General features: G+C 46.3%; 1 protein-coding gene across 10 annotated transcripts in view; it reads right to left on the reverse strand.

Annotated features, from left to right (window-relative positions):
• The window catches only part of PCBP3 (poly(rC) binding protein 3), a 187,619-nt gene that overhangs the window by 20,909 nt on the left and 140,334 nt on the right, over window positions 1–26,376 (reverse strand). For 9 of the 10 annotated variants that reach the window (XM_078681452.1, XM_078681453.1, XM_078681451.1 and 6 more), the window contains 2 exons: window positions 21,666–21,718; window positions 6,450–6,619 (listed from right to left, as the gene is read on the reverse strand). In XM_078681452.1, coding sequence (XP_078537578.1) covers window positions 6,450–6,619; window positions 21,666–21,718 — 223 coding nt within the window. Of the gene's footprint in view, window positions 1–6,449; window positions 6,620–21,665; window positions 21,719–26,376 lie in introns of those variants that run through there. The other variant, XM_078681461.1, reaches the window with a different exon arrangement.

Below are 26,376 nucleotides of genomic sequence, written 5' to 3' on the forward strand. Positions count from 1 at the left end.
TTACCTGAACTTCCCATTACTCCTCGCATGGATGGCCATGCTATACACATTGTTCGTATTGGAATCATATTATTGTGCTTCAGTTTCTGCTTTTGAGGACCTAATTTGTTGTTTGTAGTGTTTGTTATAAAAATCGTAACATATTTTTTGCAGCACTGTGATTGCGTAAAACAGCACTGTTCATTCAGTGTACTATTGGAACAACGCATTTACATGTATACCAATTGAGTTTATATATAACCCGCTGATTTATTGTCATGCTAATTACTTCAATGTGAACTTAAGTGCTGATGTATCTATTGCCATATCTATGTGACCTGTTCTTGTGATATGTAAAATGCCATTAAATAAATATTTAAAAAAAGCAGTTTAATGTATTCCATGTGTGACCTGGTTATCTAGATCAGCTATGCCCTCGACAAGCCCCCTCTGTTGCAAGAACCCTTTCCTCAGAGAATCAGAACCAGAGCCTGCTATGTGTGTCAGCCTTTATTAGGTTACTACAGATTGTACATGATTTGGGGTTTCTGGACCGGAATAACCAAGTGTGGGAACAAGCTGAATAATGAGTTGGAAGCTTTTATGCCTGCCATACACATACAGTTGTGTAGGGCTGTATGTTTGTGTCAATTTCCACAGGGTCCTCTAACACACTAAGCTTTGATGCAGTCTGGTGTTCTGTCTCTGTATGCCCATTCTTGTTAACTTGTTGGATCATTTCAGTTCAACACAATGGTGGCCCTTCCGCTATGGCGGAGGAGAAAATCCTCACTGCTTTGAGCAGTGTAAAGGAAAGGAAATATAAAATTAAAATAACTTTAGTTATTATCATGTTATGTTTCCTTCCTTTGTTGGTGGGTGGGTGAGTGGGGCTACTCTGCTCATGCAGAGTAGGGCAGGAGAGGAGTGGTGTGCTCACTGCTAAGTGTGCAATGACTGTATGGTCGGCCCTCTCGGGCCGCCCAAACCAATCATGTGCACTTTCCCCATTCTCCATGCAGGCTGCATGACAGCCTGCAAGGAAAACAAGCCCAGGCTCCCATTACCTGGTTGAGCCTTCCACCAGAACGCTCAAAACCAATCACAAAGCTGAATTGCAGCGTTGTGATTGGTATGGGGAGCCAGGATTTCTGTACTATGACGAGAGCAGTAGCAAGGAGTAGAGACGCGGCGGCGGGACCGGCTGCAAGGTAAGTGTTGGGATTATTTTTTTTTATTGTATTTAATTGAGCTACCTTGTGATCACCCAAAGACCCCCCCCCCCCCCCCCCCCCGTGCGCCCACCGTCATGCTGGCCGCTACTGGTTCAACATCACCTAACACAAAAGGCAGGCAGATTTAGTGTGAATTAGAATCTAGAGCTGGAGGTGAGTTGAAGAAAGTGGGTGAAGGTTGGTATGAGGGTGGCTGGAAGAATTAACTGAAGATTAGCTAAAATACAAAAGTATCAATGGTGATTGTTAATGAGGGGGAGGGTTCAGTCTGTGGGTCTGAAGAGCCATGTTCTAAGGGGGTTTCCACATTGAACAGACATGGAAAATGAGGTTGTTCCATAAGTCAGCAGTGTGTATAGCAAAGCATTTCTCACCAGTTAGTTTCTTCTTTAAGGTGGACTGCGTGACCGTGGAAGCCAGGCTAGATCTCAGGGATCGGGAGGAATTGGTACTTTCACTCTTACAGGAAGCTACACACTTTTCCAAGGTAATTTCTGTGTGCAATGGATCTTGATTTTGACTCGTCAATGTACTGTTGGCATTGAAGTGCACAGAGGGAAGGTGAAATCTCTTCTCTGAGTTTGCTATATACAAATGTGGTTATTGAGGACTATTTGCACTGCAGTCTTCTGGTGAGATACTGTTGGAGCATAAGAAAGTGAAGAGGGCCGCAACCATGAAAATTACAGACTATACTGTGTGTGGGCTGGTTAAAAAGAGCATTCTTAGATTACATTTTTGCTTCTCATGAGGAGTTGTCATCTGTGATCACGCCTAGATTTTAATAGTTTTGCAATGCTGTTTGGCCAAGACAGTGAATGTTCAGGATTATCCTCATAGCAGCATTTGAAGATCCTGTCTTGCCTCTGTTAGGTTTAAGTTGGTTTTTCAATGTCCAGTTGTTTACACTATGTATGCATTTGAGTATACTGAGTTGGGCCATGGAGATGGATCAACGGGTGATCATGACATTCTAATTATGAGTTCTTGAAGCTCAGTGCAGGAGATTGTAGCAATGCACTATTCAAGTGTAGCTTCCTTTATGTGCGTTTTTTTGCTTTGGGTGTTATGACAATTGAACTGCTATATTTGGTGGTGATGGCTTGTGTTCGTGTAGGTCATGAACTGTAGTAATGACATAATCTGGTGTTCACAGAAATCCTCGTGGGGAGGAATGGTCTTGGAAGCCAAGGCCTTAGTTGTCATGAAATTATTAGCATACTTTAAAAAGATGGGGCACTGGGTCAATTTTGTTTCTCTAGTGTGCTTTTTTTGGTGCTGTGTGCGGCTGGCTCTTCAGGACCTAAGTTCTCATTGACAGATTACTATGGGGTCGTTCATGATGTCGTTCGGAAAGGCTCTGAATCCGATTCGATTCTGCTGAATCCGATTCGAAACCCATCTTTCTGACCGATTCAGAAAGCTTTCCGATCGACCGATTACGATGTTCGGAAAGCATTCGGAATCGGTTCTGGATGGCATTTCGAGGAACTGAGTCATTTGGAGCCGACTCGTATGAATCACTGTACCCAGTTTCCGACCGAGCGATTAGGATGTCAGATTCGGACAGCCTTTCCAAATCTGTTGTTCTGACACAGATTGGCTGTTGGAATCTGACAATGGGGGCCCGTAGCAGGCCCTGCTTCACCCAGAGCCTTCTGAATGGTGCACGTGGGGGTACCCAAGGGACCCCTCCATGTACAGTGTGGCAGGCACCATGGGGTGCCTGCCACAGGGTGCACGATTTTCCCTAGCCACTCCTTTCTTCAATGCGAGCCTGTGTATTCGATTGGAACACAGGCTCACATTGAATTCAATGGGAGTCTGACCAAATCGTATCCAGAACAATCGTAACCGGTCGGTTGGACTCCCCGAATCTGATTCGGTCGCAAACCATTCCGAGACCGATTAGGTCTGAATGGTTTCCGAACGACATTGCAATTGACCCCTAAATCTTGCTTGGTGTGTTTGAAAAGTCATTTGTGTTGCACTATGTGAATAGCTATAGTGCAACAAGAAAACAATTATATGTGCATCATTTACAGTGTTATTTTTGTGTGAAAATGACACAGATTATCGAGGGGTGGCATGGTATTGAGGGGGTTGAGATTGAAGTTGTACAGGTGGATGGCTTGGGCATAAAACTCTATGTTTTTCCCCTCTCCTCTTGTGATTGACTCAGGGAGCGGCTCAATGTTAAGCTCGATCTAAAGGTTTGGTGTACCTGAAAGGATGGCTCAGTCATCATAACAATCAATGGTTGTGAGGTGGAAGAATGGAAGTTACAAGATCATTAAAGCTGAATATTGTGTTTAGTGTGTTTCCTACACAGCGGTGGTGCTGTTTCATTTTTTGCCTCCAGTGAAGAGATTCAAATTTGGTGGTCAATGACTGGATCGTTGATTTAGGGAGCCATATTATATGAAGTCTCCTACAATTGCTCTTACAGTTGCAATATTTGGGTGACCGAGGATGATGTGTGCATATAGGGTTATAGATCTTTACAGATCACAAGGAAAAGGAGCGTGAGGATGTGTGCAATGAAGCAGTGAAAGAGCAGGGACTCAAAACTGTGTGTACATTGCTTTCCGTTGGCGCTTATGGATTTCCATTGAGCCATTCACATCCAACACCCCAAGCAAAGGGCCAGTTTGAGAGGATTGTTTTGCAGATGTCTGGTATTGGTCCTTGAAAATGGGGCTTGTTCCTGTGCTAGGCACAGCCTCGGATTGGTAACACGGGCATTCGGGCAATGCCCGAGGGGGCGGTGTCAGAGTGCCTGCTGTGGGCTGCTTTTTTTAGCAGTCTGGGGCCGATTTGGGCGCTGTCTCTATTTTCGGAATACAGCCAGGGTGGCTGAGTGGCCTTTTTGCACGCAGATGGTCGCTCATTACCACCCCGCCCCCCCCCCTCGCCACCAACACCGCTGGTCCCCCACCCCCGGTTTAGCAGCAGGCAGAGGTATCACTCCCTTTGTCTCGCTGGCCAGCCCATTAAGGTGTGCACATACTGAGCGGGGCAGGGGGCCTCAGTAGAAGTGGCCTCACTTGTTTTCAGGTGTGTTTCACTAGTGTAAACTAATGCGTGCATTTTTTTAAGCCCCCCCCCCTTCTTTTTTAATGCAATTACCCTGAAGCAGTGATTATGCAAATGAGGGCCGATTTTTTTTGTGTGCCCGGGCCGATTTTCAATCCCAATCTGACCCTGGCTAGGCATGTATCTGCAAGAAACATCATGTCCGTTTTCCTGTGAGCGTGGAATTTGTAGATGTTGGTGCAGAGTTTGGTGTGGTATGATGTGCTGCCATGCAGAAGCATCTACGCCTCCCTCTCACGTATTGTTTATAAGGCATCAAAATACCTAAATACTAAATCATAAACGTGATCCCCCTCCCCACATTCTACCAGTTAAAATGTAATCCACATCCTAAGAACATGCTGCAGTACAAATGTGCCCATCTTTCTGCAATGCAGGGCCCAAGCCCGAAAAAGTGTGTCCTAGCAACATCCGTGCAAATAAACGTGCTGTTGAGAAAGAAACACCAAAATTGCTACTACCTACAAACTCCCAGTATAAGAATTGGCTTTTGTAGTCTGGTCTGCCCTGTTCCCATGATGCACTGGGCCAGGGACAGACTAATTTGCATACAGCCAGGTTCTGAAACTGGGATGGTGCAATGAGCTAAAAAACAGTGTTGGATCTAGCCCAGATCTCTTGACTGGGTGAGAGTATTCTGCTTAATTCAGAGACTCTGTCCCTCACCACCCCTTGTTGTAACTACCTACAAACTTCACACAACTTAAGCAGAAACCTTTAGAGACTGATTTATTAAAATGTGATTTATTGCTGGGGGGCGCTGGTACTCTCTTGTACTCTTGTGAAACTGCTCTTCAGCAATAAAACACATATTAGTAAAGCGTTGCTCTGAAGGTTTCTGCTAAGGTTGTGTGAAGTTTGTAGGTAGTTGCGATTTTTTACTTTCTTTCTCAACAGCAGGTTTATTTGCACTGGTGTTTTCTAGGACACCCTATTAAGTGTACAAGAGTACACCCGCTACTCAGCAATAAAACACATATTAATAAATAGGTGCTCTAAAGGTTTCTGCTAAGGTTGCATGAAGTGTGTGGGTAGTGTGCAAGAGGTGTTAACCATGACTGTCACTTGCACATGGGTGACTTTCTGGCATGCTTGAGGAGCGGGACATGTTTTGCTCATGGTCTGTATGATATGTAGTATCACCGTGTGTTCATGGGGCGCTGGCACATCCCTAGCAGATCTGCAGGTGAGAGGACTCATCTGGAATACTTGAGACACGTTTCCTTATGTTTATAAGAGAACTTGTTTAGTGTGCATGAAATACTGAGCATCTGTCTGAATTGATATTCAAGAGGCAGGTCACCTAGTATGGGGCTGAACACGACTCCCACCTGGGGGCTTATTTACAAGCCCCTTGGACCGCCTGTGCATCACGTTGCGCGATGCGTGGTGGCGCAACCTGCTGCGTAATATTTACACGCATGTGTGGCTTTATGTGTTTCTTGTAAATATTGCACCTTTTCACGCAACACTTTGCATGTTAGGGGCGTGACATGGGTGTTGCTGTGGATCTTCCCCCGCATTGCCCAAGTCCACTGATTCATTTCCAGATTTACAAGCAATCATAAACCTGGAAATGCGTCAGAATGTTATGCCACCCGCAGGGGTCGCAGCAAGGCATTTAGTTATTTTCCTCTTTCAATGCGTGCTGCATTCTACAGCACGCATTGGAGGAAATCACCACAATTGATTATTTTTGTGCAGGAAGGAGTTCCTTCCAGCATAAAAAAAATCTCCCCACGATGCAGGAATCCTTTCACCACGGTGCAAGGGTGCCTCCGCTGGCGCACACATTGCATCAGTTTGTGGGCCAGCGCAGGGAAAAGCACAGACATGCGACATGTTGTTGTTAATATGTCGCATCCCTGTGCCTCAAAACCAATGCAGCATGGCGCAGAAAATGACTTGCGGCACCGCGCTGCGTTAGTTTTTCGTAAATAGGGTCCCTGGCGCGCATGAGGAACCTCGGGTGGTTTGATGTTTCGATTTGATGTTTCTCAAATGAAGTGTTGGACATGGAACGTGAACGGAGTTCCTGAACAAACACTCAGTGCACAAGTGGGATGTCGGGCATGCTGCGTCAGTCACATCTCTTAGCTGGTGTTGAACATAGTGATCAGATAATATAAAGGCTCTCACCTGGCGTTGATGAGGTACTGGGCAAGGCTGATGTTTGCTGGGGATCCTGTGATGGTGATCTGACGCTCTGCTGAGCCTTCCGTGGCACTGGCGATTTTGATCTGTGCTCCAGACATTTGCCGAATTTCATTGATTTTGGTCCCTTGGCGTCCGATTATGCAGCCTATTAGCTAGAAAAAAGGAGGAGCAAACTTCTTAGAGAACAGATTCCTATTTCAGTTTCCTGATACTAAGCAGGAAGTCCTTAGAATATTTCCATTAGCGCCAAGATTTACTAGTGTAGGAGACAACGTCCTAATATGTAACCTATTTTGCAACTCCAGTACAATACTTTTCAATCCGTAAAAATTATCATTACAGTATAGCGAGTGCTCTCGGTTCCAATTATTTGAGGATTGCGCCTCTAAAGATATATCGTCCTGCACTGCATCACAGCTTATACATTAAGGGGTGATTTACTAAAGTTTCACGGAACGTAGGGCACCAAGCAATGCTTAATTTGAGCCAGTAGGTTCCGGTGCTCAGCATCGGCACTTAATTATCAACACTAGCGCCATAGTTATATGAGCACCAGTTAAGAACACACTCTTTTTTGGTAGGCACAGGAGATTGAGTGATTGGGGCTGTTGAGCCGATGCCGAGACTTGAGCCTGATTCCCATCTCCAAAGTTGGTAGCTCTGGCCAATACACCCCATCCTCTCCCCACTTCATGGTTAGTACTTGGTTCTTTTTTAGGTGATGCTAAAAGGAGAAATGGGCTGGTGCAAGCTGCTTCCTGACGAGAGCCCTGGCACTTATTTTCTTTACAAATGAACCACTGGCAGCAAGTAAAGTTGATGCGTTGTGTTGCATGAAACAGAGAGATCAGAACTGCACAATATCTACAAAGATATGGCGCACACCTGCTTCCAGCTTGCTCTGACGTGCTTGAGGCTGACTAGCACCAATGCAGGCACCCTTGTGGCTTGCTGCAGGTGTGCCTGCATTACAAGCAGGATTACTTTTGCACAGGAAGGAACACCATCCGGCACAAAAACAATCCCTAAAGGCATTTCATTTTCTATGTGTGCTGCGGAGTGACTCATACGTAGAAAAGGAAGTAATGAGAAATAAAGATATTTCTCCTCGTTATGCCTGAGTCTGGGAGGTACATAATTTTGGAGCAAACCCAAGATTTACTGACGTTAGTAGATCTGGAATTGCATCAAAATCCAAGGGTGGATGCATGGGAATACCCATGCTCCCCACCTCACCGAGGCAAAGTAATTCAATGCAGCACAATGCGCTGCCTTGCATAACTTATTTTTTACAAAGTCATGCAAGGTCCTGCAAATTGGCCCTTGCCTGGCTTTGTAAATCTCTTATAACATTTAGTGTTGTGGCTGCGCCCAAAAAGAGGTGCAGCCATTATCCAAAATGTTACTAAATCTGCCACTGGTTGTGGACCTACTATAGACAGGACCTTGCAGTAGAGGTGGTTTTCAGCACATTTCAAGGCTGTCAGCAGACTATCACAGGCCACTGGACTCACATATATTACCAGAATACACTTGTGGAAACATTACAGGACAACGTACTGGCAGTAGAGGAGGCAGTGCCTTCCAGTGCTCTTCTGAGAGTTTCTGAAGACTGTCATCTGTCAGTAATGTGCCAATAAGCAGCACCAGCAGACGTATAAATTGTCGACCTATTGCAAGGCCTTGCAGTAGGGGAGGCAGTGGCTTAAGTGCATTAGAGTCTCTGTAGACTACCATAGGTCAGTGGGAGATGTGCCCTCGTATAGTGCCTGCACACATCGGTGCCTTTCAAGCAGGAGCTCTTAGAGCAAGGACAAATCTATCACTTTCTGCTATCCGTGGAGGTCGATAAGAGTCTTACCCTACATCAGTAAAGTCAGCATTGAATCTCATGCAAAGGGTGCAAGCATCTGTGTCCGCTGGCTGCTTCTTCTGGTGAAACTAGAGCACCTCACATTTTGAAACAGTTTACTAAGCATTCATCCCTCTCCTTCAGCCACTTAGATATTATTCTAAACTGCTTTTCCTTTCTTTAAACCATGTTTTGCTGTTTTCTCAACAGCCTACTGGGTGTCAACGAGGAATGGGTGGGGTTGAAGAAAAGCGCCAATGGAAATGAAAAGGGGGGGCTCTTGGCCCCCCCGCCCGCATGGCGGCGCAGCGACCGCTCCCCTCTCCAGGTGCCCTCCCTGACCCGGATGTCATCATTGGACTTCCGGGTCCGGGGGGCGGGCCGCAGGAGGAGCCGGGTGGGGGGCATAGCCGCCCCCCCACCGTGCCCCTTAGGAATATAGAGGCGGGGAGCGCCCAGGAGACCCTCTTGTTCCTGGACGCTCCCACGCAACTGGTCGTGCCCCGTGCCCGGGGGCCTCTTATTTTACTCTATCCTTACATAGCCGGATAAGCCGGTGGTGTTGCGGTTGCCGTTGCATGGTGCTGAAAGCCCCCTGGAGACCCTCCATCTGGTGAAGGTACAGAATATAAGTACGCCTGATTGTGACACTAGGAGTGTAGCAGTTGTCATCATGCCAGGATCAAGGGGTGGTAGAGGAGGGTCTAACATGGAGGTGATGATGCGAGCCATGATGCGGGAAATGGGCGAAATGAACAAACGGTTGGGGAAGTTTGATGAATTAGAGGCACGGATTAATGAGAGGTTTGATGATTCCCCTGGCCCATCGGGTAGGCCGGTTCGCCGGAAGGCACCCCCCTTGCCAAGGGGGGATTTTGTCACCTCATCAAAGAGGTCTAAGGCCAAGAAAACTAGGTACGCTGCTCCTACCCCTGAGCCGGTGGTCCCGGTGCCTGTTGCACCTACGCCTGTGATCCCAGCGCCCGTGGCACCGGCTCCTGCCATCCCGCCGGCGCTCCCGCCTCTGGGGCCTGCCCCTCCGCCCGTGGCTCCAATCCCAGTGACGCCCGCGGCACCAATCCCAGTTACGCCCGCACCTTTACCCATGGCTCCGGTCCCCCCGACCGTGCCCCCAGTGATGCCGACGGGCCCAGCAGGTACTGAGGCACTGCCTGCTGAATTGGTATCTCGGATAGCAGATCTGCTGCCGTGGTTAAAAAAGGGGGGTATGTCCTTTGATTCATCTGATCATGTAGCTGAAGCTCAAAAACTGGTAGAAAAGATTAAGGCTTCAACGGCGGTTGCCAGCAGTGCGGGACCAGCATCTTCTTCCCTTACAGGTTCGGGTCCTGCCCAGGCGAACGGGGAGAGTGCCCTACCGGCTCAAGTGCCTGTGAATGGTAAGGAAGTGTCTCTGCCACTGTTGGGGGACGGCTTAGTGCCAACGAGAAGTGAAAATTTGGGACAACATGTGTCCAAGGAAGTGAAGGAGTTGATTTGGGCAGGGAAATATGTTTACATTTTCTCTTTACTGCTGGACAATAGGGAGATGGAACAGGCAAAGGTATTGAAGGAGTGGATGCATCCAAGCGAATGGAGGGCACAATGCTCCAGGTTTAGAGTAGAGGAGACATTGAAGAACTGGATCAGGGCCTTCGCTGTCCTTTCAGCCATCACGGCAGAACGCCCCCCAAATGTGCAGGCCGAAATGTCTTGCTACCTGAGTAGGATTGTGGGGTGGAGTGATCAATACACTGGTGATGCGTGGAAGGAGTATGATGTGAACTTCAGGAAGGCCAAAGAATTTGACGCATCCCTAGCATGGGACAAGGTCGACTCCTTGTCTTGGCATAAGCAGTTTTCGGGTGATTCAGTCCCTTCGCAGGCCATCAGTACAGTGAGGGTATTTTCCGCGAAGCCTCATCAGCCCTTTCGGACAACCCAGGGGAGTGAGGTCCCGGGGAAGAGTAAGGGGGCGGGGTCAGAAAGGAGAGGGGTATGCTGGGATTTTAATAGGCGCACATGCACAAGACCCCAGGGCACCTGTAGATTCAGGCATGCATGTTCAATCTGTGGACACCCATCACACCCCGAGACAACCTGCAGGTCCAAGCCAGGCAACCATGGGCATAGGGGAAGGGGGAAGCCGGAGTAACTTTCACGGGCAGGGCCCCTCCACACCAATAGATGTGTTAGCATTGATCCCATGGTTAAATAGATACCCTGATCACGCAGCGGCCACCCTACTTCAGGAGGGGTTTTCGCGAGGTTTTAGGATTCCGGCAGTGGGTTACACAGGTAGCAGTACTTGCAGGAACCAATTATCAGTGAAACAAAATCCAACAGTAGTGTCCGCTAAGATTACCAAGAAACTGTCCTTAGGCAGGATAGCGGGCCCCTTCCAGGAGGCACCGGTCCCTAACTTTGTGTGTGCACCACTTGGAGTAGTACCCAAAAAAGAGAAAGGTGAATTTAGATTGATCCACAACTTGTCTGCGCCGAGAGGATCATCCTTGAATGATGCGATTGATGAAGGAATTTGTAGTGTGAAATATGCCTCTTTTGATGAGGCGGTTGACTTGTTGCGTGCACTGGGCCCGGGGGCATTGATGGCTAAATCTGACATAGAATCCGCTTTTCGCCTCCTCCCAGTGCACCCGAGTGACCACCATCTTTTAGGCTTCACCTTTGAGGGCAAGTTTTACATGGACAAATGTATGCCCATGGGCTGTTCCATATCATGTGCCTATTTTGAGACTTTTAGCTCATTCCTAGAATGGGTTATGAGACAGGCAACGGGCCACCAGCAAGTTATGCATTACTTGGATGATTTCTTGTTCCTAGGAGCGGCGGACTCTCAGGAGTGTGCGTGGGCATTGCAGGAATTTTGCGTGCTCATGCGGGCTTTTGGGGTTCCGCTGGCGCCGGGGAAGACGGTGGGCCCGGCTACTTGCTTGGAATTTCTGGGCATTGAAATTGATTCGGTTCAAGGATGTTTCAGGTTGCCCGAGGACAAAGTGTCTAGGTTCAGAGCGGCTCTGCGGCAATGTCTAAGAAAGAACAAGGTTTCCTTGCAGCATCTGCAGGAAGTGGTGGGGCAACTGAATTTTGCATTACGGGTCATCCCAATGGCACGCCCATTCTCACGCTCTATTGCCCATGCTATGAAAGGACTACGGGAGAAGCACCACCGCACTAGGCTGTCAGCTGAGGTTCGCCAGGATATGCAGATATGGATGGCATTTCTGAGGGACTTTAATGGCAGGGTAGTGTGGGCGGGTCCTCCCGCGTCATCAGCAGAATTGGGTTTGTGGACGGACGCTGCTGGTAGTGTTGGTTTTGGTGCCATCTTAGGGACCAAGTGGGTAGCCCAACGGTGGCCAGAGGAATGGAAAAGATGGGGCTTGACTGCCAACATTGGCTTCCTGGAACTTTTTCCAGTATGGGTGGCATTGAAGGTCTGGCCAGAACATCTATGTAACCAATCAGTGGTGTTCTGGTCGGATAACATGACAGTGGTCGAATGCATAAACCAGCAAGGGGCGCGCTGTCCGTTCATCTTGCGCCTGATTAAAGAGATTGTGTTGCTGTGCTTAAAATTGAATGTACTCTTCAAGGCCAAACATGTCCCAGGCGTCCTTAACAATGCAGCTGACTCCCTTTCTCGCTTCAAAATGCAGGTTTTCAGGGAACACCTTCCTGCAGCAGACCCCTCGCCAGCACAATTCCCGACAGTACTCTGGCAGATTGGTGCCCCAGATTACAGGACCTCATGGTTGCTAGCCTAGCACCCAGGACCAAGACATCTTATGAAGGGGCGTTTTTGTCTTACCGCTCATTCTTAGGGCAGGAGTGGGAGGTCAGATGGGCGCAGGAGGACAGTTTTGCAGAATATTTGGAATGGATGCACAGGGAAGGGAGATCAGTGGCAGCCGCAGGCAGACATAGGGCGGCTGTTTCCTTCTTTGCACAGGCTAGGGGCATGCGAGATCCCACCAATAATTTTGTGGTGCGCAAGGCCATGAGGGGATGGCGCCGGTTGCAGGGCCATACTGCAGATACAAGGAAGCCCATAGGCTTGGCACGGCTGACAGCCTTATTAGTGGCATTGCACGAGGTGTGTAGTTCAGAATGGGAGATACATCTGTTCAAAGCTGCTTTTGCCTTGGCTTTTTATGGGGCCCTAAGAATTGGCGAACTGGTAGCAGGGTCAAAAGGGGATAAGTTGGGCGGCCTACAGCTAAATAGTGTTAGGATCAGGGAAGACACCATGTGGGTGACAATTCAGAGGTCAAAAACTGATCAGGAGTCTCGGGGTTGCACCATAGTGCTCCACCGGGCCGAGACCAACCCCTGTTGCCCGGTTTCCCATGTGGAGGTGTTCCACAAGCAACGGGTGGGCACGGCGGGTGGGGCACTATTGTGTCATGCCAATGGGACACCATTGACTAGATACCAGTTCAGGCGGGTCCTTGAATTGACTGTTAGACAGGCAGGGTTGGATCCTAAGGAATTTGGCACGCACTCATTCAGGATAGGGGCGGCAACTGAGGCTGCCCTAGGGGGTCTCTCGGCAGAGAGTGTGAAGAAGATTGGGAGATGGTCATCTGACTGTTATAAACGATATGTACGGATTGACATGTTATGACAGGATGATTCTCACGCTGGTTATGTTTTCTGGTTCTTGCAGTTTCTCAAACCTGTGACGCAGGGGAGGAACTCGCTGGCGGGAACAAAGGAGCTACACCAACACAGCACAAGCAGCAAGCTGGACGCGGAGAACTGAAGATCTGGATTGTAGGTCATTCTTATGTAAGGCGGGTGCAAAATGTTTTTCTTTCAACAGACCGTAAGAGAAAAGCGGCATTGAAGGGGTTGGACATCTCATTCTTTGGGAGAGGGGGTCTGTGCCTTGGACAGTTCAGGAACTTCTTTCAGGGACTCTTAGCTCAGCAGCCCGACCCCCCGTCAGTGGTGATACTTCACCTGGGGGAGAATGACCTGGCCAAACTGGGGAGGCGAATACTCATTGAAGAGATCATTTCCACTGCGGGGTGGGTGTCTAGGACTTGCCCAGGTTGCACAGTAGTATGGTCGCAACTTATCCCTCGGTGGCAGTGGCGGGGGGGGACTCAGTCAGGGCGTTGAATCACTCGGTAAAGAGGATCAACACACAGTTGGACAAATTATTCCGAGCCCCCCTGTTGCAGACGATCCCACATGGGTGTATCTGGGGTGAACATTACTACCTGGGTGATGGGGTTCACTTGACTGAGGAAGGGAATGTCCTGTGGTCTGATAATGTCTGGGCCTGGTTAGAGGGTTTTGCTAAAGGGAGAACTTGGTAAGGTAGGTCAGGACACAGGGGGAGGCCAGATCGTCGGTTAACAATGCTGGCCTGTGGCGGTAAGGTCATGACCGGTGTAAGGTCTGAGGGGGCGGGCATCATCCCATAAAGGAGGTTCCCGCCCAGGGGGAGGGGCCATTGGCACCTCCTAGAACTTCAGGGGCAAGGTAACTGGTGCTTCAAAGGGTCGCGGGTTGGAGTAGTCACGCTTTCCTTTGGCTGGTAGCCACCCCGCGCGCGCATACTCATGACGTCACCGGATGGCGCAGAGTAAGGGCACTCCTTTAGTGGGTAAATGGAGTTCACGGCGTGTACCGGGTAATTTAACGGGCTTGGCTACGCATGCGCACATCGCTAGGTAAGGCGCAGCTTGTAGGACCTGACACCGGTTAGCGACCTTGCCATATGGCCAGAAATGTATTATACAAAATCTAGATGAGGATGTTAGATTCGGTTAGGAAACAAAATGTATTAGAGTCTCTGTTAAGGTTAGGCTTTCACATTTGTTGACACCATTGTATCTAATGTCTTGATGATTTTGTATAAAACGTTTATCATGCAATTAAAATTTTATGATCTTATATCTTAATAAATACGGCCGGGGGTTTCGTGACCCCTGCCTTCCAAAAGTTAACTAAGTTTCATGAGCCTGTGTCCTGGGTTGGCGTGGTGAGTTCGAGGGAGGGGGGCGGCAGCCAGTCGGCGACCATGTGAAAAGGGGGGGCTCTTGGCCCCCCCGCCCGCATGGCGGCGCGGCGACCGCTCCCCTCTCCAGGTGCCCTCCCTGACCCGGATGTCATCATTGGACTTCCGGGTCCGGGGGGCGGACCGCAGGAGGAGCCGGGTCGGGGGCGTAGCCGCCCCCCCACCGTGCCCCTTAGGAATATAGAGGCGGGGAGCGCCCAGGAGACCCTCTTGTTCCTGGACGCTCCCACGCAACTGGTCGTGCCCCGCGCCCGGGGGCCTCTTATTTTCCCTCCCACCATCCCTGGAACAAAAAATGACTGTGCGATGATAAAGTTGGTCTAGTTGTAAATTTGTAGATTATGTTCTGAGAAATGTTGAAATATATTGTACTGTTCGATTGTGTTTAGGCCAATTTTTCCCTTTGATAGGTACGTGTTGAATTATGTTTTGCTGTTACAATGATATTTAGGCCCTTTCTTCCTTTGGTAGATATGTGGATGCGTTATGTGTTTAGTAGAGAGTAGTTGTCCATTAGAATTTTTCCATAGGTCGTCGTATTTATTAGGTATGGGGCATGCGGTAAGGTCATGACCGGTGAGCAGCTAATTTGTAAGGTCTGAGGGGGCGGGCATCATCCCATAAAGGAGGTTCCCGCCCAGGGGGAGGGGCCATTGGCACCTCCTAGAACTTCAGGGGCAAGGTAACTGGTGCTTCAAAGGGTCGCGGGTTGGAGTAGTCACGCTTTCCTTTGGCTGGTAGCCACCCCGCGCGCGCATACTCATGACGTCACCGGATGGCGCAGAGTAAGGGCCCTCCTTTAGTGGGTAAATGGAGTTCACGGCGTGGACCGGGTAATTTAACGGGCTTGGCTACGCATGCGCACATCGCTAGGTAAGGCGTAGCTTGTAGGACCTGACACCGGTTAGCGACCTTGCCATATGGCCAGAAATGTATTATACAAAATCTAGATGAGGATGTTAGATTCGGTTAGGAAACAAAATGTATTAGAGTCTCTGTTAAGGTTAGGCTTTCACATTTGTTGACACCATTGTATCTAATGTCTTGATGATTTTGTATAAAACGTTTATCATGCAATTAAAATTTTATGATCTTATATCTTAATAAATACGGCCGGGGGTTTCGTGACCCCTGCCTTCCAAAAGTTAACTAAGTTTCATGAGCCTGTGTCCTGGGTTGGCGTGGTGAGTTCGAGGGAGGGGGGCGGCAGCCAGTCGGCGACCATGTGGCTCTGATTAAGTAGAAAGAACGTCACACGAGAGCGCTTTTTTCTTCCTTTCTGGGATGCGCTTGTTAAAGTGTCTGCCTTAAGCAAACTGATTCACAGCTTTGCAGGCAAATCACTGCTACTCTCCCCACCCTTTGGCTGCGAAGGTGGTATTCAGTTGCCCTCCATTCTGATTACGGTCTGTCTTTCTGTCGGTGTTATTAAGGTGTGCTTTCCCCTTCCCAACTTAAGGTCAAAGGCAGTCTGAACTTAATTTAGTTACTTTCTACAAGTGCAATCTGCTTGGATATTGGAAGAAATCATGAAAGTTGATCCATCCCTCAACTTTGAATATTTGTGCTTTTTAGGCTAATTGGGAATCTTGGATAACACTGACGCTATCAGTAATTTCAGTGCCGCAAAACATAGGAGGATGAGGTGATCTGGCAATAAGGAGAGACTGTTACCCCCGAAGGGCATGAGATTGTTAGACACTTGGAATTTCTACCTTCAGGACAGAGACTTTGAACAGGGATTCTACGACTCTTCCTTGAACGAATTTGTTTGCTCAGTTCTCGAAGGCAGTATCACCTCTGGTTCTAGATCCACTGGAAAGGTGGCCTTCTTTACATACAGCCATCCTATCCCTAAAAACATCTATACAATACTAGCTTTTGTTTGCAATACAGTGAAAAGTTTGCAAGCGGACTACGAAATCCTCTTGGTAAAGCAGTTTGAAACAATAAACCACTCTACCACTGGTTTCTGAGAATTTATTTGCACACACTCGCAGCTCATGTGAAAAAAAGCTAAAGCTGCCTGACTTGAATTGAAAGATCCACACCCTGTCTACTGTTTCACCCCCCGTCTGTAAGGTAGAAAGAGAGCTGATAAGTTGGCAATAACTTCCCACACATCATTTCAACCTCTTCCTCAAAACATCTGCCTCAATCCACATCTTCACTGAGGATACTCAATAGGTCATTTTTCTTCATGACTGGATTTCCATCAGGAGCAGCCTCAGACCAAGCCTAGCTCCTAGAAACCTTCTAGTATGTGTTTACTCATTTTCCTCAACATATTGCTAGCTTGCTATACTTTCTGTATAAAAAAATCAAAGGAGGGACAAGGAGCTGATTAGACAGGTAGAGCACCCTTACTCTTTAGGAATTGTCCTTGCAAAGTTAGGATACAGTTCCTTAGGGGAAGATAAAACGAGGAAGGATGAGCGCTTTTAGGTGGATTGGACAAAATTACCATAAGGAACCGGAGGGGGGATCAAGGTGTTGACACCTGAAAGCCCTCACACGCCAAGAGGGTGTCATGCTTCATCATAGGGCACCTCTCATCAGACTGGCACTACAATGCTCGATGGGCCCCTCAGTGGGGGCTCTTTAGCGGAGATCTTTTGATCTTAGCCATATGCTCAATGGAAGTGAGAGAGTATAATGTGTAGGATGGTTCACAGTTGGTTAAAACTGTCTAAGGGAGACAAAAATAGTCACAATAAAAAGAGGAGGACTAACTCTTGTAATAACGTACTCAGATGGCTTCAACAAATGTGAGAGAAGTTCACTGTGTTTCATGCCTAGGTGCCTGAAGAGCCACTGGAATTTCTCTAGGACCAGGTTACTATATCTACCCTACAGCAGATTGGAACCAGGGAATTATGGCGGATATACAATCCATAACAATTCTAAGGCACCAGCTGCTGTGCAGGAAGGAAGTTCCAACCTGTAAAAGGAGAAGTTGGGAAACAGCCTTAAGAAAGGTGCCGGAGTTCGGCAGGTACTTAAAACATAGTGTGGGGAACCGTCAAATCACTACTCATTAGTGCAGCAAATGCCTGATGTGGATGATAGCATTCATTTGAAGGAGTACATAGTAAAGACACACACAAAGTTTTAAACCGTTAATCAGTAGCACAACACATGTGAAAAGTCATTAAAAATATAATCAGAAGTAATGTGAGGTGCTCATGCCACCTACACCGCCAATGTGAAAAACCTTGTATTCCAGCAGGCATCAAACAGGGTAGTATTGAGACAGAGAGTAAACTTATCCTTTAGTAGAGTTAATGACCCCACTTAGGTAGGGCAAAGAACCTTGATGTTCTCATGTGAACCATGGAGTTATTAGCCGGCACCTACCCTCCTTTGCCAACCTGTAGGTCAGGAATAAAATATTTTCTGAGCTAATAATGTGGCTAGTGGTGTGCTTAATTGAATCCCAGTGTAGTTAAGTCTGTAGAGGTCATAATTGCGAGCAGCTAAGTTAGTCAGGAATGCAGAGCGGACGATGTGTATGCAGCTTAACAGTTTTGCGGGATGATGGACTAGTTGCTCGAAGAGCGTCTATCTATGGCGGCCATCTTAGGGAGGAGAGCCAACGTAAACATAACACTCGCGTGTGTACAGTGTACAGTGGGCCAACCTCGAGCCCGGGACAGACCAGAGGGCTACTGTCTAAGGGGTAACTTTGGGCATTATGAAGCTAGAAGTGACAACTCTGAATGAATGGAATTCTAAAACAATTATAATAAAATGCATCTAGAAAGCGATGAGAAGTATCTCTCCTGGCAGCTATCTTGGGAGTAACAACTCTTTGGCAGTAAAATCATTAAGGTCCATTGCCCTTCGACCGGCCAAAGTGACAAGTGCATGAATGGAAAATAGCACCCAGCACCGCTGTGTCAGAGTGAAAAGTGGCCCTGAAGTGGAAAGACCAATAATTATGTGTAGAGTTAATAGTGATGCGCTATGACTCCGTATCTCAGGCAACAAGGCCATTGAGGGAGAAGGTTGAGGAGAGATGGAACAGAGATAATGTTTGTTAAAAGTGCATGGCCGCATCATATAACGCATCCTGTAACTGTGCACATGTACTATCTGGCAGGAATCAGTGGTGCAGAGACAAAAAATGCCTGGAAATAGTGACTAGAGGAATGGCAAGGTGGTAAGCTTAGTTTAATTCATTCCATGGTATGCCTTTGTTCAGTCGTGTGGGTGGACAGGCAAACAACCCAGTATTGGTTTTTTTAAACAGGGTGTTTTTGGTCCCGCTGGTTATTAGCCTCTATGACGGTCCACTTGAGGTCGTCTAGAGTATGGTGGCTTTCAAGGAAATGGGTGCTCATCTTTGTGGTGCTGCATTGGCATCTGATATACTGTGATGTTCAGTAATTCTGGTTTTGATGGCTCTGGTGGTCATTCCTATATAGCCGAGCATGCAAGGACAATGGATGAGGTACAATCCATGGGTCCAGGTGTGTGTATCATCCAGTGCAATTTCCTTAGATATTTCTGTGAGGTGGCAAATTCCCTGTGAGCCACCAGAAAAATGTTCTGTGACTATTATAAATGTACGTTGTTCGTATCGAAGGTTTACCTGGGGTCTAGTGTGTGCCAGGAAGTCTCTCAAGTTTTGGGTGCGCTTAAAGCCAAAGCATGGTGTAAAGATCTAAGAGTTCTTGAGTAGAGTATGGGCCAATGTTTCTGCAGGATTTTCTGTATATGGTTGGAGTTCGGTATAAACGTAGTGTCGTATGGCGGTCACATCCTGGATATTTAACATTGCGGCGGGTGCAAGCAGCACCCGCCGCAATGTTAAAAGTGCATGTTTAACATTTACATGCACAAAGCGGCAGGCACCGCTCGGTGCCTGCCGCTTTGTGCATGTAAATGCTGGGGGGTACCATAGGTACCCCCAATGTGCACCCCCCACCCGCCTACACCCTGGGGGCCCGCAACAAGCCCCCAAAATCAAAAGTACACATGCTTTTCCATGGCGGAAAAACCGCCGCGGAAAAGCATGTTTACAAATGTTTCCTCATTTGGCTGGCGGTGTCTGATAGACACTGCCAGCCAAATGAGAGCTTTTCCGCCGCGGTTGTAATCCGGCCGCGGCGGAAAAGCAGCGGACAGAAACCAAGACCCACCAGCCATCGTAATGCGGCGGTGGGTCTTTGGTGACTCCGCAGAGGATTTTCCGCCTCCTCCGGGCCGGAGGTGGCTTCTGCCGGCCCAGAGGAGGCGGAAAATCCTCCATCCTAATCGGCCCCATATTTTGAGAACCTTCCGGACTCCGGCACCTCTCTTATGGCTGTTTCCCCATTTGTCATTTTACAGGTTGAATCTTCCTTCCTTCACCTCAGCTGGTGCAGTAGAATTGTTCTAGATTGGATACCCGCCTATATTTCCTGGTTCCAATCCGCTGTGGAGTAGGTATAGTAACCTGGTCCTGAAGAAAAGCCATTGACTCTCCAGGCACCTAGGTATGAAACATGGTGACCTTCTCTCACATTTTTTGAAGCTATCAGAGAACATTATTACAAAAGATAGCCTTCCTGTTTTTATTGTGTAACGGGGACCTCCACTTTATTAAAATTCTAATTTAGTCTCCATTAATTCTCTTTAAATCACCTGTGCACCACCCTACACATTAAACCCACTCATGTGCACTCACCATACGGCTAAGATCAAAAGATCTCCACTAAAGTGCCCCCCACTGAGGGGCCCATCGAGAATTGCAGCGCCAGTCTGACGAGGAGCGCCCTATGATGAAGCATGAATGGGGGCATTCAGATCTGATCCCCCAGAAGTTCCTTCTGGTCATCTCGTCAGATCCACCTACCAGTGCTCATCCTTCCTTGTTTTCTCTCCCCCCAAGGAATTGCATCTTTCTTTACACTATATTATACTTTCTGCATGCCTTCTCTGTCAGCTAAAGTACCATGTACTTAGTCCCCAAGATATGACAGTGGTGACAGATACAGCAGAGTGGCACCTTAGCAATAGACGCTAGGTGGGAACCAATGTGAGAGCCCCATGCAAATACTCAACATTGCAGGACTAAGTGTGTGAATACATGTAGGTGGGTCTTGTGGTGTTCAAATCTCGTAGGACCTTAAGTTAAATGATACCATAAGTTATGGATGGCTGTGCGAAAGTGCATTAGTGTTTCTAGTGTGACTTCAGAGGCTCACATACACATTTTATATAGTGACGAGCGGTTGTCTAGATTTGCAAGAATGGCTGGCTAAGAGTAACATGCTTGTTGCCTCAGTTCCTAGTATATGTGTGTAGCGTTTAAGAGGACATGGGAAATATACTTTCAAAGATAGCATTCCCGTGATTTCTGCAAGACCTCAGATGGCATGAGAGAATATCTTCTGTTATTTCTGACTTAGACTTCTCGAGGCTTCCAGCTGATTTCACAGAGGTTCATTCACGAGTCTGTGTCATTTTCGCTCTACAACCACCACACATTCATTCAAGATCTGAAGATACAAAGGTGGGTAAATATAAGAAAAACAAAGTCGCCTCAGCAACTTGGTGAGGCAATAATGCAGAATGGAAGTGAGAGATGTAAAGGTGAAAAAAGGGGAAGGGGGCAAGTGGAAGAAAATGAGTAAATTAATGAGGGATAAAGCACATATAAAGAAGTAAGAGGGAGGAATTAGGCGTAAATAATAAAAGAGAGCATAAGGAGAAGAGCAGAAAAGCGTGGGCAATGGTCAAATGGAGAATAGAAACAAGGTAATCACTGAAAATATGGTTGATCTCAAAATCAAAGGAATACAACAATTTAGAAATCCAGGAAAGAAAGAAAGGAGGTGAGAAAATGAGATGGATGAGACAAACCCATGGATGACCACCCAAAGATCTCTTTGAGTCCTCTTCCAGGTGGTTTCCAGAGAAGATCCAAGAGGTTGAGTGATAATGAGAATCAGGAGAAGTGAAAGAAAAAATGAGTTGGAAAGGAGAGAGGGAGAGATAGAATGAAGGTGAGCAAGAGAGAGAGTGTCAGAGGAAAAATGACTTGGAGTAGAAGAAGGAGAGTAGGAAAGAGGCGGGAAGTTGAACTCGGAAGAAGAGAAAGGATGGGGAGTGAAAGAGAAGAGGAGAAGGCAATAGAAGGATTGAGAGAACAGAGGGTATGAGCAGGAGTAGAAGCAATGAGTAATTAGAGGGGAAGAGAAATTTGAGATGACGAATAAATGGGCAAGGGAAAACTTAACAAAATAAAGCAGAAGGGAATGAGGCAGCAGTGTTGGAAAGGACCGGAAGAGGGAGCAACAGTACTCACATCATTGGGAATGGAGAGTTCATGAGCACCGGCCTGGGCACCGGCATCCATACCTGGGCAGGAACAAAGCAGAGTAGTTAGGGCAGCAGCCACTGAACTTTAACAGAGAAGATGGTGCTGCAAGACTGAAGAACATGGAAAGACATAGGAAATACAGAAGGTCTCATGGCTAGAAATGCTGCAAATTGGGGAATGTTACAGTAGATGACCTCACCAATATTGCAGCAAACCTCGTGCCACCCTTGCAGACAACCAAGCAAACTAACAACATGACCCTGAACCCCTACCAACACTTGCCAATGTCCCCACTGCCTATCAGCACCTACAAATTCTCTGTCACTTTAATATTACCTACAAACATCCAAGAGAGAACATAATGGAACATAACACAAGCAAACAAGGTGCTATCTCATTACACAATTAAACATGATACTATCCCATTACTAGTACAAGTAACTTTACCTGAATGACACGTTAAAAAAGGGTGTCACCTAAAAAATAACTCAATCAAGAACCTTGACATTATGATTTCAGCAACTTTAAGGACCCTACATACAAAACCAGTCTTCCTAAGAAACTCCCTTTCACCATATCAACACAGCAGCACATGCATGCCCCACACCAACACGTATCAGTATCATGCCATCCTACAGATAACAGCTGCTAGCAAGCTATTACATCACTTAAAACACCTTCATAATCACAGGACGGGCAACTATGCCATCCTACTGAGTGGTGTGCTACGTTGGCACAAATCTCTCCCTCCACAGTTTTGTGAAGGTGCATTGAAGAACGTCAAGGTCTTTGTGGTTTTCATGGGGTTTATATACTTTTCAAACAAACAAAAACTGTAGAAATCGAAGCTGAAGTAGAAAATCTTCTACTGGGCATAACCTGCCAGGCTGCTACCCTCAATTTAGAGCAATCGACACTCAAGAACACAACTAACTAAAAGCATCAACAACACAACAGCTTCAACAACATGGCAGTAATTACCTCCTTCTCTAACCAAAGTCAACTAACTACCCTGCCATAGTACTAACAATCTGTTAAATGCATGCCACCTCTACAATAGCGCACCAATCAATTGTGGCCGTAACAATGACACAAAACACTGTGTCATCCTTTCAGCAGCCTCAAAATCACACTAAAAAGCAGATTGAAAGGACTAGCAGTCTACTACACGCAACAAAAATAGCTGACACGCTAAGAGATATCCTGATTATGCCTAAATTGACACTGTCTAGCATGCCTGTAACTGTACCGCAACTAAAATATCATAGTAATATATTCATGCAACTAATCTATGAATGCAACTGCTTTCTAAGTCAGCAACTGGACAACAGCATTCAATAACCAGCCGCCCTACACCTGGATAAAGGCAACTAATATGTGAGTAACACGAAAACATCTTCTATCCTATCATCTGAACAAGGCTACACTGATTACCTTTATCTACCTAGAGTAATCCCTTATACACTGACATCAGCATATTGTTACATGAATTACCCTCACAATGTTTCCCTATGGTTTGTGTTGACAACCAAGTATCAAAACCAAACCTCTAAACAACATTACATTGAATGACCCATCATCCAAGACCCTAGATATTGGCATTGCGGCAGGTAACCTCCCAACTTAGCAACTGGGTAACATCTCCGCCGAAATATTCATCTTAACATCTGGATAGTGATGAAGCCTTTAAATGTCATTATTTAACATTCCATCCTAACATCTGGATAAAACCAGGTCAACTAACTTTATGATCCAATATTTGGATCATGTTACAGCAAGTACCCTTATAACTAATAATATTTCAACAACTACCATCGTCTCCAAGCAGTGGTATAGTGGAACAGTGGGTAACAGAACAACTACCCTTTCTACCTAGCACCTGAATAATGATGCAAAGAACTAACCTTCCATCTTGACTATGATCGATTTTTCACCTGACTACTGACATCATGATTCCTGATATGCACCAAATGATTTACTTTTCAACGTTTGCGATTTTGCTTTGGTGTGAATCCTAATGCCATTTAAACATTTCCTGCAGTTTCTCTGTTTTCTTCTTGGTTGCTGTTTTACCCATGAGAAGGGTTGAAGTTAGGATGCTGCAGAGAACAATCAGAAATTATATATTTATGTCGTAGCCTAGAGGCACTATCTGCAGAAGTGCAGATTCCATACATACTGTCCATCAACCCAATAGAGATTGTATCATAGAGGGGGAGATGGCACTTCAGTTCCAATGTGCAGACGAGGAAGCTCTCCTTTGAGGGAAGTTCCTCATCTCCAACCACAAGAATAGGCAAAGGAGTTCAACATTCATGTAACTTAGGGCCTGATTTAGACTCTGGTGGATGGGATACTCTCTTGCAAATGTGATGGATAGCCCATCGCCCATAATAAAAATGCCATAGGATATAATTTAATTGTAGTACAGCAGATGGGCTATTCATCACATTTGTAAATATTTTCTCCTCTGTCAAACTAATAAATACGGCCTTAGTTTTCAGCATTTTCCGGGATGGATTGTCACTCAGTACATGCCGAGGGTTTAAGACCATCAGCCAATATCCTTATTTCATCCATAATGATTTGTTAGAAACTACGACATAAGTAAGTTCAATCTCTACTCATGTTGATTCCATGGCCTGTGTGTATAAGGGTCATATCTACCGACATGAGGAATGATGAGGAAAGTTCAATCTTCAGACACTCTCCATCGCCATTGTCTGTATAGAAAACTACTGCAGCAGAAATTGGATGCAAACCTCTTCATATCAGAATAGTGGCTGTTGTGGTGAACCTGCAGTGTTCAATGGTGGAGATGTTAGTGCTCCAAATGGATCACCAAGACCACGGTTGCTAAGTTGATTTAGGGCCACTAAAGCATGATTATGCCAAGGAATTACTGATCAGAGATGGATTCTAGATGCTGCCTGGGATGGACTTGCTCTGTATCAGCCTCTGTGCCACCCAAAGTGTACAGTTAAAGAGAAGGGTAAACCCGGATTCACTGGGACCTGGGTAATAGGCAATATACAATAAGGTGGTCCCAGTATTGTAGCATCAAAGAGGTGTAAACATATAAACCAAACATTCAAGTTTAAACAGTGTTATTTATTCACACTGAAATTACGTAAGCTAGCGTCACATTTCTCAACATTCTAATTGTATATTACCCAAAGTGAACAGGCACCCCTAAACTACAGGAAGTTTTAGGTGAGGTCAAGGCTCAGTTAAATCTCACTCCATACCTGAAGGGGCAGTCCTAGTAAGTACTGAGAAGCCTTCATCTCCACAGACATGACCAGTGCCTTTTTTATGGCTTTTCCTGATGTGTTTCTTTATGTGTTGACTGACTCATCAGACTGTGGACCTCCCCATAGGAGATCAAGAGCAGCTTTATCAGAGCAGAGGAAAGACAAACAGATTACCCGGGTTCCCCTACTGTCCCCCACTGTTGCATACCTTCTAAGGAAGCTCATGAAACTGTTTGGATACCATTGCCTTTTCATTGGCTTTGAAAGTGTGATAAACTCCAGGAACATGTGGGGAAAGATCCTGGGTAACCGCTGGGCAGCAAGGTGCCTTATGCCACCAGCCTAAGATACTGACCATACTTAATGAAGGGTTGGTAAAATGAGTAGCCAATTATAATACATGTTATTTTCTATTATTAATATTGTTATTATGTCAATATTAACAGTAGTAGCAATAATACAAGTGATAATTGGAGTTTCCTTGATATTAATATTATCGGGGTTGTCCTTGCTATTATTATTAGTAAACTACTGTCTTGAAGGCAGCACTCTGGCAATAAGACCCTCCAGCAGTCACCCATATGACTGAAGGTAAGCAGAAAGGCCTTGTGAGTAAATCCTTAGGTTGACCTACATTTTCAAAATTGAACTTTAAATTATGAGGTCTGGACATGAATGCTGGATGTCAAATCCGCATCCATGACTAGTCATGCCTAGTGTGTAGGAAATCAATATCAGACACCAATGCTGATTGTTAGATACTATGAAGAAATTCTGTAGGACATAGAGCACACAAAGACAAAGCAAAAAATGTGTTCTTGGTCAAGGGTGCTAATAATCGAATGTCCCCGTAGTTAACCATTTTAATATTGTTTTACAAGGAATTTGTTTTTACAATCATGACTTTACAAATTCAACTCTTGCTGTCAAAATCAAATGATTTCAGAGAAAGATACTATAAAAACACTCACAAGCCAAATTTTTACTTTTGCGTGAACCAAAGAGAAAGAATGAGTAAATTAAGAATTTTGGGCCACATGTATGAATAAGTGATCTCCAAACTCTGGTCGTTAATTGTGACCAACATTTTTTAAAACAAGTAAAGAATTTTAAGTACCTGAATATGGACTATTAGGTTGGTTCTTAAAATTTAGAATCATGATGGGGGACAATCCGACGGACTTCATGAATAATAATAAGTAGCGCACAAACTGCTACCCACTTAGGGCCTGATTACGTTGTTGGTGGGAATTGCCTTCGACAGACCCCATTACGGTCCGACCAAAGGCTAGCAATTCCGTACACCGAATTACGATCTGACCGCACATAGTGCAGTAAGAAACTCCCATTTCTCAATGGGAGCTTGTGCGGTGAACGAAAACAGCCCGCAGCACAAGCTCCCATTGAGAAATGGGAGTTTGTGAACACATGGGAGTTTGTGA

Source organism: Lissotriton helveticus, chromosome 3_1 (genome assembly GCF_964261635.1).
Source record: "Lissotriton helveticus chromosome 3_1, aLisHel1.1, whole genome shotgun sequence".
Taxonomy (NCBI): Eukaryota; Metazoa; Chordata; class Amphibia; order Caudata; family Salamandridae; genus Lissotriton; species Lissotriton helveticus.